Source organism: Jaculus jaculus, chromosome 11, assembly GCF_020740685.1.
Source record: "Jaculus jaculus isolate mJacJac1 chromosome 11, mJacJac1.mat.Y.cur, whole genome shotgun sequence".
Taxonomy (NCBI): domain Eukaryota; kingdom Metazoa; phylum Chordata; class Mammalia; order Rodentia; family Dipodidae; genus Jaculus; species Jaculus jaculus.
In genome coordinates, this window is record NC_059112.1 from 2174772 (window position 1) to 2186953 (window position 12182).

The 12182-nt window shown below is 43.6% G+C and overlaps 1 protein-coding gene across 1 annotated transcript; it reads right to left on the reverse strand.

Annotated features, from left to right (window-relative positions):
* Positions 1-1248: 1248 nt before the first annotated feature.
* Areg (amphiregulin) lies at positions 1249-11512 on the reverse strand. The gene is made up of 6 exons (XM_045130479.1): positions 11452-11512; positions 10059-10271; positions 7114-7315; positions 5957-6112; positions 3153-3261; positions 1249-1480 (listed from the first exon to the last, which is right to left on the reverse strand). The coding sequence occupies exons 1-5, from the start codon at positions 11510-11512 to the stop codon at positions 3168-3170; spliced, it is 726 nt and encodes a 241-aa protein (XP_044986414.1). The 3' UTR covers positions 1249-1480; positions 3153-3167.
* Positions 11513-12182: the final 670 nt, after the last annotated feature.

Sequence of the window (12182 nt, forward strand, 5' to 3'; positions counted from 1 at the left end):
CACACATGCACACACAAACGCATGCATGCACACACCTTGCTAAACTGGTAAGCAGATACAATCTTCCAAACTCAACAGACACTTGGACTAACATGAGACCTAGTGGAAATGTCAGAGAACCTAACCCTGTCATTTACTAGCTTAGCTATGTGACCATGGCTGAGTTATTTACTTTTTCTCAGCATGGCTTACTATGCAATATATTTACCTTTTAAGGAAATGTATGATGTGAGTTACTATGTGTAAGGCATTTAAATGAGTTCATGGGATATTCAAGTTCTCAATATGTTCACTGTGTGGTTTTTTTTTTTTTTTTTTTGCTATAGTGACTTGTTTCTGCCTTCTAGAGAATTATAATTACTTTATAATTACTTCATAAGTATTGTTTTGGGGGGCTAGGAAACTATGTGGGACAATGCCTGTGTGATGATTCTTCAGTCTAGGGTAACTGAAAGACATGCCTTTCTCTCCAAACATTTAATAAGCCTCTCCAAGAGATTTTCCACTTTTCTTAGTTCATGGTGTCACCTGCCAGCTGGCCCAGGAACCTGGGAATCATCCTAGGATCTTTTCTGTGCTTCTCATTATCTCACTACCTTTAGCCTATTTTAGAACAGATTAACCTAACTTTTGTGTTTTAATATACAAATAATATTTCATATTGATGATGTCAAGTTTCCCTTCCCAACTATAGACATCTGTTTTTCACACGGAATAGCTTAACTTCTTCCAAGCCAGTCTTCACACCTTTCCTTTTGGCTAAGTCCCTGTGCCAGACAGTCGTCTGATGACCCGTCTGGAAAGTGATCATCTCAAATTTCTGTCTCAGTTCATACGTCTATTGGGTCTAGCGTCTTAGAATGAAAATTGAAGGCCACCCCAGATTCTTAGCACCCCTTTTGACATCTTATGTTCCAACAGGGCATAGTGTTGGGTGACTATGACACTGTTATGCCTGCAGTAGCCTCCACTCTGGAGCCCTACTCCTTCTTCAAGGTCAACCCCAGGCAGCACTCTGGAGGCTCATGGGCCCCAGTGGATCCCTGGGGGCTGCCTCAATGGGTTGTTTCTGATTCTGCATTGACAAGCTACCCTCCTTCTGCCAACTAGGTGGTGAGTGTCACCACGTCAGGGACTTCCTGCCCTGTACCCCCACCTCTACATTTGAACCATCTCTCTCTCTCTCCCTATCTCCTTATAAGTAAGTATTTAAAAAAGATACATCAAAACTGACATTGAAACTCTCAATCTGTTTGATTAAAAAACTTTAATGAACCGTAAAATAAATAACACTTAAATATTAAATAACTTATTTACAACTTGAAAAAATACTTTTTATCTCCATGCATCTTTTTTTGTACAGAAGTAAGACTTAGCAATACAGTTGAAAGTCTAAAACCTTCAGAACCAATGGTTCCATTTTCTTTCCATTTTTAAACCACCAGATCATTTGAACCTGTGACTTGGCAGGGACTCCAACCTGTTATAACATTAGGAAAAAAGGAAAAAGTGTTAGAGATAAGCTTAGTGCTACCACACACTTAAGAAAAATTGAAAGATAAATCAGGCATCAGAATTTCTGTCAACTTTTTCCTACATTGACTAAGACCTTTTAATATTTCTGAGACAACTGTCCCTATGAGTTGACTCTTCTTTCATTTCTTCTTCTATGACTATTTAGGTAGAAAAATGATGAATGTTCATACCTGTGGCACACAATTCATAACAATGAAAGTAATAGTCAAAAATAGTTTTCTTAACCAAATATATACTGTGTGCATAATTAAAAACAAAGATTAAGTGACTTGGCATATTTATGATATACAGTTAATTTAGTATAATTAGTACCAAGGCCATAATAATAGTAGCTACCAGTTAATAGGCAGACACAATGTGCAAGCACAGCACAAGAATATCCTAAAATCATGTGGGAGCCTCACTCACAAATCTCAGTAACACAAAGCAACCCCAAATCTGGCCTTACTTTGGTACCAAACCTTAGCTTCAGTACAGTAAACCAATATGGTTTTTTCATGGTACAGCAGAGACTGAGTACATAGCACAGGTATGAACAATGATCATTTCACGAATTTTGAAACTAAGTCTGTAACAGGCTCCAAGTTTCTGCATCTAACCAAGGCTAAATTCTGTAGTTCCCCAGGCACAAAGAACCATTGGAGTATTCATTAAAAATAAAAATTCCACTTCAGTAGATGTAGAGTGGGCACAGGAATATCAGATTTAAGAAGCATCCCAAGTAACTTTAAAATGTAATGAAGGCCGAATGCTGTTGACTTAGGTCATGACATTATCTTTCCCAAAGGTCTGAGGCAATGAATTCTCTCATCAGAACAACTTTCAGTGAGGAGGCTCCTTGCTCCCTCTTCTTCCAGTTTCCTGCATTCATTCCTTTCTCTCATTTTCAATGAACTATCCTCCAATTTCACTTCCTCCTACAATATGCTTAGCTCTCCCTATTCAGAAGCTATAAATATGTGTATTTTCATATAGAATAGCTTATCTTCTTTCAAGCCATTCTTCACACCTTTCTCTTTGGCTAAGTCCCTACCCCAAGACACTTTCAAATCTGTACCCCTCTGCCCTTACTTTTTTCTTTAAGAGACTATGCAAATTCCCTTCTCTCTTCCTCTCCTTTCTCAGTGGGGCACCCTAGCTCTGCTTCCTCATGTGAGCTCAAGCTGTCATTCCGACCTTACCGCCCCTAGCAGTCCTCTCAGCCAGGCCCTTCCACACGTTCCCCACATCTCAGCATTGCCTTCTTTCTGCTTCTCACCCGCTGAGGAAGCCTCAGCCCTATGCAGTTCCCTTCCAAAGCCCCTTCAGGTACAGGACCTTTCCTACCCCTCCATGAATCCCATGGGATTCTTCCTTCAGGAAGACCGTTAACCCTCCATCAGATGCATTCTTGTGATGTCTATTTTGCTTCCTAACCTCTCCCCCAACACCATCTACTAAGCACTAAGGGCTCTGAGAATAGCACTGGAGTTCCCCACACTTCTTTCACTAATAAATATATAGCATGTTCTCAATGCTGGACTCAGCCTCATACTCAAAGAGCATGCTAAGAACACATTCCTCATTTTCTTAAGATAATGATGTACTTTTCAAAATCATCAGATATAAAGCCAAACCTGTACTGCCTTCAGCTATACTGCGACGTGTGCATTTCCATTTTCTTGTCGAAGTTTCTTTCGTTCTTCTGCTTCTCCTTCAAATTCCCTCAAGTATCGTTTCCGGAGCCTTTAGAGCACAAGATATTCTGGTGTTAGCAAATTGGGTTCATCAGTACAATAAATAATAAAGAATGTTAAAAGTCCTAAACCACAAAATATTGCCAGTATCTCTATTACAAACACATAGTTACAACACCGAAATTTAAATGTATATTCAACATGAAAACTTTCAAAAGGCATGGGACATAATCATGTCCCTTTTCTTTCTTTCTGTAGAATTAATTAAAACTGTCATGAAAAAAATTGAAGGAAATGATGGCACAGTTTTATCACAGGACTTTATATCCAAAAAATAAGTTTTAAATGATTAGAATTCTTAAAACCACTAATAAAAATGCATTTTATTTAATTCTACATGTAAATATTTCCTTGTAGTTGTAGTTATTTCTTGTTTGTGTCTTTAAAAAATACATACTTTAAAATATGGTAGGACTTATACAAGCAATTCTTCTATTAGGTCTTCAGTCTTTCTACTAAAAACTACCATTAAAATCATAAAAATTTTTGTTGTACTGTTTAAGGAAAAAAATCACTTTGATTATAAAAAAAAACAGCAATTGTGCTTTTAGGATTACTGCTGGTTATGTCTCAAATGTAAGATAATTTTAGTGAACAGGAGAAGCATCACTGGCAGTTTTACAAGTGCCAGTGGAGCTTTGCCTGTGGCATAGACCTATGATCCCAGCTATTCAAGACACAAAGGCAGGGTAATCATGAGTTCAAGACCTGACTGCTACAGCAAGTTCAAGGCCTGCTTGGGCAAATTGGTGAGATGCTGCCTCAAAGTAAATGAATACTTACTAACATACATACATATATACATACATACATACATACAACAGATTAAAAACAACTAGGAATATACCTCTGTGGGTGAGTGCTTGGCTAGGACATGTGAGGCCCTGCGTTCAATCCCTAGTTCTGTCACAAAGGGAAGGAGAGTGCCAGCAGCCATTCCGTGTTTCCTCCTCCCACAGGATTATTAGATATTGCAAATTCGAATGACTAGAAATTTAATTATTATAAAACATATTTCCTTAACTCTCATCTAAAAAATATTATTTATTTATTTATTTGAGAAAGAGAAAATGGGCACACCAGAGCCCCAGCCACTGGAAACAAACTCCAGACACATGTGCCCCCTTGTATATCTGGCTTGTGTGGGTCCTCAGGAATCGAGCCAAGGTCCTCAGGCTTTGCAGGCAAATGCCTTAACCACTAAGCCATCTTTCCAGCCCTTAACTTTTATTTTTAAATATCTGTTCATTCACATTAAATAATGGTGGTTTGCTGAGAGCATCTTTCTTAGGTACATTTGCATATCAAGCTTGAGGTATTAAAATTCTAGGGTGTGTAAAACAAATATAAACTGCACATCAAAGTTTATGTGCATAATAAAACAGTTTTATGTACCATTTTATCAGTATCCGATTCGACTTTAAAAGTAAACAATGGCAGAAGATAATACGGGCTTCCTGAAGGGCAGTAGTGGTAGTCAGGTACACAGTATAGTTGTTAAAGTAATTTACCAAGACCTAAAATTAGAATAATGAGTCCACCGCTTTTCCCAAGCCCTGAATGGCATGAGTCATCCCAGAGCCATTCGTGTCCTCCCCCAGCTTCCCTTCTGCTATAGTTCAGCCTTGACAGACAATGCCACTCTGAGGTGCCCATCACGCTGCCCCCTAGAATGGTGGAGTTCTAGCATTCTTTGGTCGTGAGGCGAAGCCTGCCCATGTTGCCTGAGGAAGAAACTGCAGGAGTGGAATAGTCATAGGGTTGTCTTTGCTTCCTACACCATGCCATGTGGAGGAAATGTTTCGTTTCGTTTTTTAATAAGTTCCCACACTATCATATCCAATGGCAACGAAACAGGCATCAGGTGGGAATAAATTAGCACCAGACTCTGATATGACTACCTCAGAATTTTGCATTGCACTATGAGAAAAGACATGTCTCCTCCTGGATGCTCATTTGAAGTTCTTTGGTTTTGTTTGTTTGTTTGTTTTAGTGGTAAAGGGGTGTATGTCATACTATGAGCCTTTGAGGAACCAGACCTTAATTAGTTTCTGTTCAGCTTACTGAAGCTTCAAATAGTCACAGAAGATACCAGCACTTTTTGACAGAAATAACCACAAGAAGAAGTATGATACAGGGCTGGGGAAAGGCTCAGTGGTTAAAGGCACTTGCTTGAAAGCCTTTTTTAATCTGATATGAAATAAAACTACTAGTTTCTAAGTTCAGAAGTCTTCTAGCACTGAAGAGTGGGATTACATGTTTCAATGGCAGCTGAGGTAATGCAAACCTTTACTATATTCTCATCAAAGATCACAAGCCACCAATAGAACAGCTCACTTGAAATATGATATAAGGATGTGCTAGAAATACTGGAAACTGGGCTGAAGAAATGGCTTAGTGGTTAAGGCGTTTGCTGCAAAGCCAAAGAACCTCAGTTTGACTCCCCTAGACTAACATAAGCCAAATGTGCAAGATGGTACATGCATCTGGAGTTGTTTGCAGTGGCTGGAGGCCCTGGCGTACCTGTTCTCTCTCTCTCTCTCTGCCTCTTCCTCTCTCACTCTCTCAAATAAATAAGTTAATTAAAACAAAAGAAATACTGAAAACCTTAGTGAAGATTTCTGGAATTTCATTAGGAATGCTTTTTTTTTTCAAAAAAGAGGGCTTGTGTCGCTCATACTTACTGGATTGTGATAACAACCGCAATAGCTGTGAAGCTCGCGGCAGATACAAGAGCCGCGACGGCCGCCAGGGCGATCTTGGATAAGTCACCATCAACCATGCTGTGTGTCTTCATGGACTTTTCTCCGCACCGCTCCCCAAAGTAGTCATGATGACATCTGAAACACATTAAAAAAGACAAGTCTAGTGGGCGTGGTGGCATACGCCTTTAATCCCAGCACTTTCAAGGCAGAGGTAGGAGGGTCACCATGAGTTCGAGGCCACCCTGAGACTACATAGTGAATTCCTGGTCAGCCTGGGCTACAGCGACCCTACCTCAAAAAACAAAAACAAACAAACAACAACAACAAAAAAAAAAAAAAACAGGAAAAAAAACTCTTAAAATGCTCTCACCACTCAAGTACCTCTCTAGTGACACAGACCTCAAACTCCAACACCTAACAACAATGTTCTGCTAGTGTGCGCATTTCCATAAGAATGCATCCTACCACAAGATCTACAAGAGAAGCTGAAGTCAGTCTGGGTGTGCAAGAAGACACACCTTGTCATTCTCTGTGCTCCTTGAATGATCGACTGCTGAGCTCAATGCTTTGTTATGCAGTTAGTGCATTCCACTCTCATTTCATGTGGCAGCAGCTTTGGCTGGGGGTAACGGTAGTCATAACAACTGAAAATGTTGTGTGAGAAGTATCTTAAAGTGTTGTTTTTTTTTTAAGAGGCATTTAAGCACTTGTGTGTGATATAATATGAATGTTTATATAGGCCAGTGGTCAGTCCATTTGCTAAGTTATTTTTTAATTGTAATAATATATTTTAAAATAATAGGTCATATACTATTTATTATCCCTTCACCCCAACTCCTGTTACCCTGGGGGCTCTCCTCAGTGGGGTTATGGTAATCATTGTGGGGTCATGAAGGCTTGCCAATTTTTGGTAGTCTGGAAGCTAAGAATGGTTCTTATATAACAAATGGCTAATTTGAATTGGTCATGTATGTAATTATATAGTCTTGGTCTGCAAAGCCTAAATATACCTTATGGTTTGTAAAGTTTTCTGGCCCTTGCTTTGCAGATTGGAAAAAAGCATCCATGGTTTTCTGATAGGGGGTTCACACTTGGTATAGGAAATAAGGAATTTCATATGATTTTTTAAAACTTACTTGCAAGTCACTGCTTCCAGGTTGTCTATATATTTGCATTCTCCATGAATGCAGAAATTTTGAAATTCTTTATCACATGGATTTTTCTTCTTTTTATTTCTTCTGTGTTTTCCATTTTTGCCTCCCTTTCTCTTCCTTTTGGGTTTATCTGTTGCCTTTTCACCTTCTGTCCTATTTTTCTTGGGCTTAATTACCTGTTCCACTGGAGAAAAGAAATTAGTATTTATTGTAAACATTCTCAGCTAGAAAGATATCACAGCATTAAGAACTTATGGGGATAAGAACTACTCTTGTCTCATTAATACAATGTTCACACAATAACTGGGAATATCCATGTCGCATGTTTCCTTAGTTATTGTGTTAGCTTATCCGCACGTTCCTCATCAACTAGCATCATCATCCAGTATCATTGCTAATAAGTTCCTGGGCTGGAGAGATGGCTCAGCAGTTAAAGCACTTGCCTGCAAAACTTAACAACCCAGGTTCAATTCCCCAGTACACACATAAAATCAGATGCACAAGGTGACACATACATCTGGAGTTCATTTGCAGTGGCTAGAGGCCCTGGTGTGCCCATTCTGTCTCTCAAATGAATAAATAAAATATATAAAAAAGAGCTCTGCTGGGCCAGGCAGGATGGGTGGCAATAAATGTCTGCTGAAACAGTGGGGCCTCCAAAAAAAAAAGAGTTCCATGTTTAAGAAAATCCATTCAGTGCCTTTTGCAATTTCACGTCTTTAATCCCAGCACTCAGGAGGCAGAGGCAATAAGATTACCATGAGTTTGAGGCCACCTTGAAAAAAACAAAAACAAAAACAAACCCAAAACTAAATTTCTAAAATATCCCAAGTTTTTGATAGAGTATTAATGTAGTCATGCTCCAATCACAGTTGTGTGTACTGTTCCCCACATGGCCTAGGGCAGAAGCTGAAATGTAGTGAAGTCACTTGTCCTAGGACAAGCTGAAATGTCTCGGCAGTGCTGAGATGTCAAAGCCTTTTATTGTCCCCAGGACACCTTTGTCTCTTAGAGAAGGACAGCGGCATTGATTCAAATGGACCTGAGATGCTGGGTGATTTCATTTTCACATACTCATCTAGTGCTCACTCTCTTAGCTGGAAGTTGGTGAGTATTCCCTAAAGGTGGACAAAACTGAAAAAATATATATTTATCAGATTTTTCAGCACCTGGATAACAATATACATTCCAAGGGACTCCTTGCTACTTTTACTCTATCTAAAACAATCAAGTAATGTTTGTGCTCCAAGCCTCATTGTTTACTGCAGCACATCTAGAGAAATGTCAGACTGACTGTTAGACAAAGTATGGTGTAATTACATGCTACCAATGGGGAGAAGGAGTTTCCATTGAGGGCTGTGCATTTGTCACACCGCTCCCTTCACAGGTTTGTACAATCATGTATTTAGTGGAGCACAGGGCAAAGAGAAAACACTTTAGTCAGAAAGGTCATGCAAGCACCCATCACACAGAAGGAAAAGGCACCCAGTGAAAGGTTCACAAGGGTGTCTGAGACAGGACCTCTGTGATTAAGGAAATTTGAATATTTTAGCAGGTTACTATAACTCCGGCAACAAACGTTAAATTGGGAATACTGAGTAGCGGATTTTTCAGATTGTAGGTAGAAACTTCATTCTGATTCAAAGTTAAAATGATGGGCTAGAGAGATGGCTTAGTGGTTAAGGCATTTGCCTGAAAAATCTAAGGATCCAGGTTCCATTCCCCAGGACCCATGTAAGTCAGATGCACAAGGTGGCACATGAGTCTGGAGTACATCTGCAGTGGCTGGAGGTCCTGGTGTGCTCATTCTCTCTCTCTCCCTCACCCCCTCTTTCTCTCTCTTTCTGAATATCATTGTCTTTCATCAGGTAGATTAGGAATCACAGAGACGAGACAAGGACAGACACTGTGCTGAATCGTGGCAGTGAATGTGACCCCATGGGTTCTTGGCTGAACAGTTTTTCCAGTGAGTTCTCACAGTGTACTAATACATTGCAATACCATTGTGAGCACCAACCATGCCTCACTCTAGTTTTCTGTTTGGCCTTGCGTGTTGACAATGCAACACTTCTTCCTTCACTAGCTCTGGATGCTGATGGAGGAGGAGGAGAGGGAGGAGGAGGAGTCAGGTTGACTTGGTAAAGAAGCCTTCGAAAAGGTTCGAAGCCATCTTGCTCTGTGTGCATGGGGGATGCTCTTGGCTATGACATAAGATGGCCTCTTCTTCCCTCAAACACTGAGGTGACATGAGGGTAGTAAACAAATATGTCCCTCAGACCCCTCTCTGGTACTCTCAAAGATCTTTTGATGTTTTTTTGAAAGATAACAGAGAACAAACATGAAGAAAGCCAGGAGTCACGACTTTTGAAACCCGGCAAGTGGAATTTGGGATAAACATAAATCTGTGCGTACATGAGCTCCATTATCATGTCAAGATACCTTTTATGAAAGTTCAGTTCTTCCTTGCCATGATATGTGTCCCCTCTATTTGCGTTCAGATGCAGTTGTTTGGGAAAGGGTGGCCGGGGGAGGGGCTGCAAGCACTGCTCGGAGGCGCAGAGGACGGGTTAATAACTACCTTTGCAGGCAGAGTGGAGGTCAGGCGCCCGCACAGTGGGAAAGAACGCCGGCCTCAGGCAGCAAAGGCATGGGGTTCTAGTTTGGCTCAACTGCTTACAGCCTGGACAGTGGGATGGGGAGGGGCACAGTAACCTTTTGAATGTCACTTACTGTACTAGTCAAATGAGAATAACGATGTCTACCTAAGAGTGCTCCTGTGAAAATTAAACACAAACACTGGAGAATGCTCTGATATTTAAGGACCCTACACAGAGCTCTTCAGAGGGCATGCGACCAACACACACACACAAAGCTGGAGCCGCCTGGTTCTGGTAAACCCACCTTAGGCCTTGGTTCCTTCTACTCACCTCGGACGGAATCATCCGCGATGTAGCTGGCTATCTGTGGCTCACTAGCATACTCCTCTGAGTATTCATAGTCAATCCCCGTGGACAGTTCGCTGCCAGAAGGCATTTCACTAACCGGAGAAACGTCAAGTCCGCCGGTCCTGTGGTCCCCAGAAAATGCTTCCCCTTTCTCAGAGGAGGTGTCATTGAGGTCCCATCCAGCCACATACCGTCCTGTGGGGACAGTAGAAGAGATGAAGCTGAGGGTCAGGGACGGCTGTGTTAGGGAGACGTGCCTCCCTTCTGACACCACAGCAGGGAGCCCTCACGAGTGGCCACTGGACCCTGCCACTCAGGACAGGGACTTCGCCTTTGGACAAGAAGAATCTCAGCTATCCCGCCTTCAGAGCTTCTGTTATCCAGCTTTCTTTTCCTCAGGTCGTCTACATTAATTTCCACATTTCAAAAGCCCGCCAAGTCAGTCCAATCTAACTACTCAGGAGGTCGTGTCTAAGCACCCCCTTACTTCACATTCCAAACGCGTTTGCATTTGGTTCGGTGCCGGCCTGCCCCCTTTCCATAGGCGTTAAGTCAGAATCTCTGAACGGCGTGTTAGCATTTTTACGAGTGTAGAGATAAGATGAAAAAGTAATGTCAAGGGAAACTGATAGTGATGCTTTCCATTGTTACTGTTATTATAAGGAAGAAACTCATAGTGGGGCAGAAGGAGAGGATCTAAATTCCAAGTCCCTGTTTTATCTTCATTTACTTGCTTTTGACTTTTGTCGTTGTTTTTAGTAATGAGGCAGGGTCTTACTCAGACCCTGGCTGGCCTCGAACTCACAGTGATCCTACCTCCTACCTCAGCTACCAGAGTGCTGGGATTAGAACTGTGCCCGCCATACCTAGATTCATTTCTTTTCTTTTTTTTCTTTTTTGGCTTGGTTTGTTTTTTTCGAGGTAGGGTCTCACTCGAGCCCAGGCTAGTCTCAGGGTGGCCTCGAACTCATGGTAAGCCTCCTAACTTCAGCTTCCCGGGTGGTGGGACTCAAGGAGAGCACCACCACAACTTGCTCTCATTTACTTTGGCGGGGGGGTGGGGTTCCAAATAGCATCTCGCAGCGTGGTGCAGTTAGCGTCTCTCAGGGACACAAGTGAGTCACCTCTAGGCAGGTGAAACTCAAATCACTGGACAGAAGACATGGAGAATTCCACGAGAGTCCAGGAATTTACTGGTCTTGTGGAAATCGCCTCTCTGTGCCTCGGCTTCCTCATCTCTAAAACGCAAGGTAGGGACCACACGATCTCCCAGGTCTCCATCAGCATCATGCTGAGAGAGTGAGCCTGCAGGGTCACCTCCCGCGGGGCCCATCCCGGAGCCTCAGCATCCCCGGGGGCCCCCGCGGGTCCTCACCTGAGCCAAGCAACAGCAATGACAGCAGCGACAGCGCCCGCGGCAGCAGCCGGGTTCTCATTGGTCCCGCGGGGCAGCGGCGTCTCGGTCTCTCGGGCAAGTGGCCCGCGGCTCGGCTCGGGGTGGCGGGAGGTGCGTGTGCCGAGGGGTCAGAGGCCCGGTCGGGGCCGGCTGCGGGAGGCGGGCGCAGCCAGCGCCTCGGGGAGGCGCGGGCAGCTGGAGCGCGGACCGCGCGCACGGCCGAACGCAGGCGCCGGGAGCGCAGAGCAGAACCCAGGCTCCAGGAACGCACGGCCGAATGCAGGCTCCGAGAGCGCAGAGCAGAACCCAGGCTCGGGGAGGGCAGGGCAGAACCCAGGCTCGGGAAGGGCAGAGCAGAACCCGGGCTCTGGGACCGCACGGCCGAACGCAGGCTCCGGGAGCGCAGAGCAAAGGCAGGCACCCGGCTAGCAGCCGAGGGCGCGGCGCGCACCTGCCGCTTTATAGGGCCGCCGTGACGTCAGGCCGCGGCCGTGGGCGGAGGCGGCCAGGGAGGAGGCGGCCCGAGGTCACTCTCCCCAGCCCGGCTCCTGCGACCCGCCCCACCGCCCCTGCCGCGGGCCTGAGGGAACCGCCTGGAAGGGCTCACCACCGCCCGGATCCCAAAGTGCAGTGAACGCGGAGCTCCCTCCCAGACAGCTTTCCCAGAACGGGCGAAAACCCTTTGCGTGACAACAGGCGGGCAAGGAGTG

What these genes read in the sequence shown, in the direction of transcription:
- Areg (XM_045130479.1), bottom strand. Translation starts at nt 11,512, where the DNA reads ATGAGAACCCGGCTGCTGCCGCGGGCGCTGTCGCTGCTGTCATTGCTG. An exon ending in ATTGCTGTTGCTTGGCTCAG is followed by an intron (nt 10,272 to 11,451) that starts GTGAGGACCCGC and finishes CTGTCCCCACAG; the next exon opens with GACGGTATGTGGCTGGATGG. An exon ending in CTGGAAGCAGTGACTTGCAA is followed by an intron (nt 6,113 to 7,113) that starts GTAAGTTTTAAA and finishes AATGTGTTTCAG; the next exon opens with ATGTCATCATGACTACTTTG.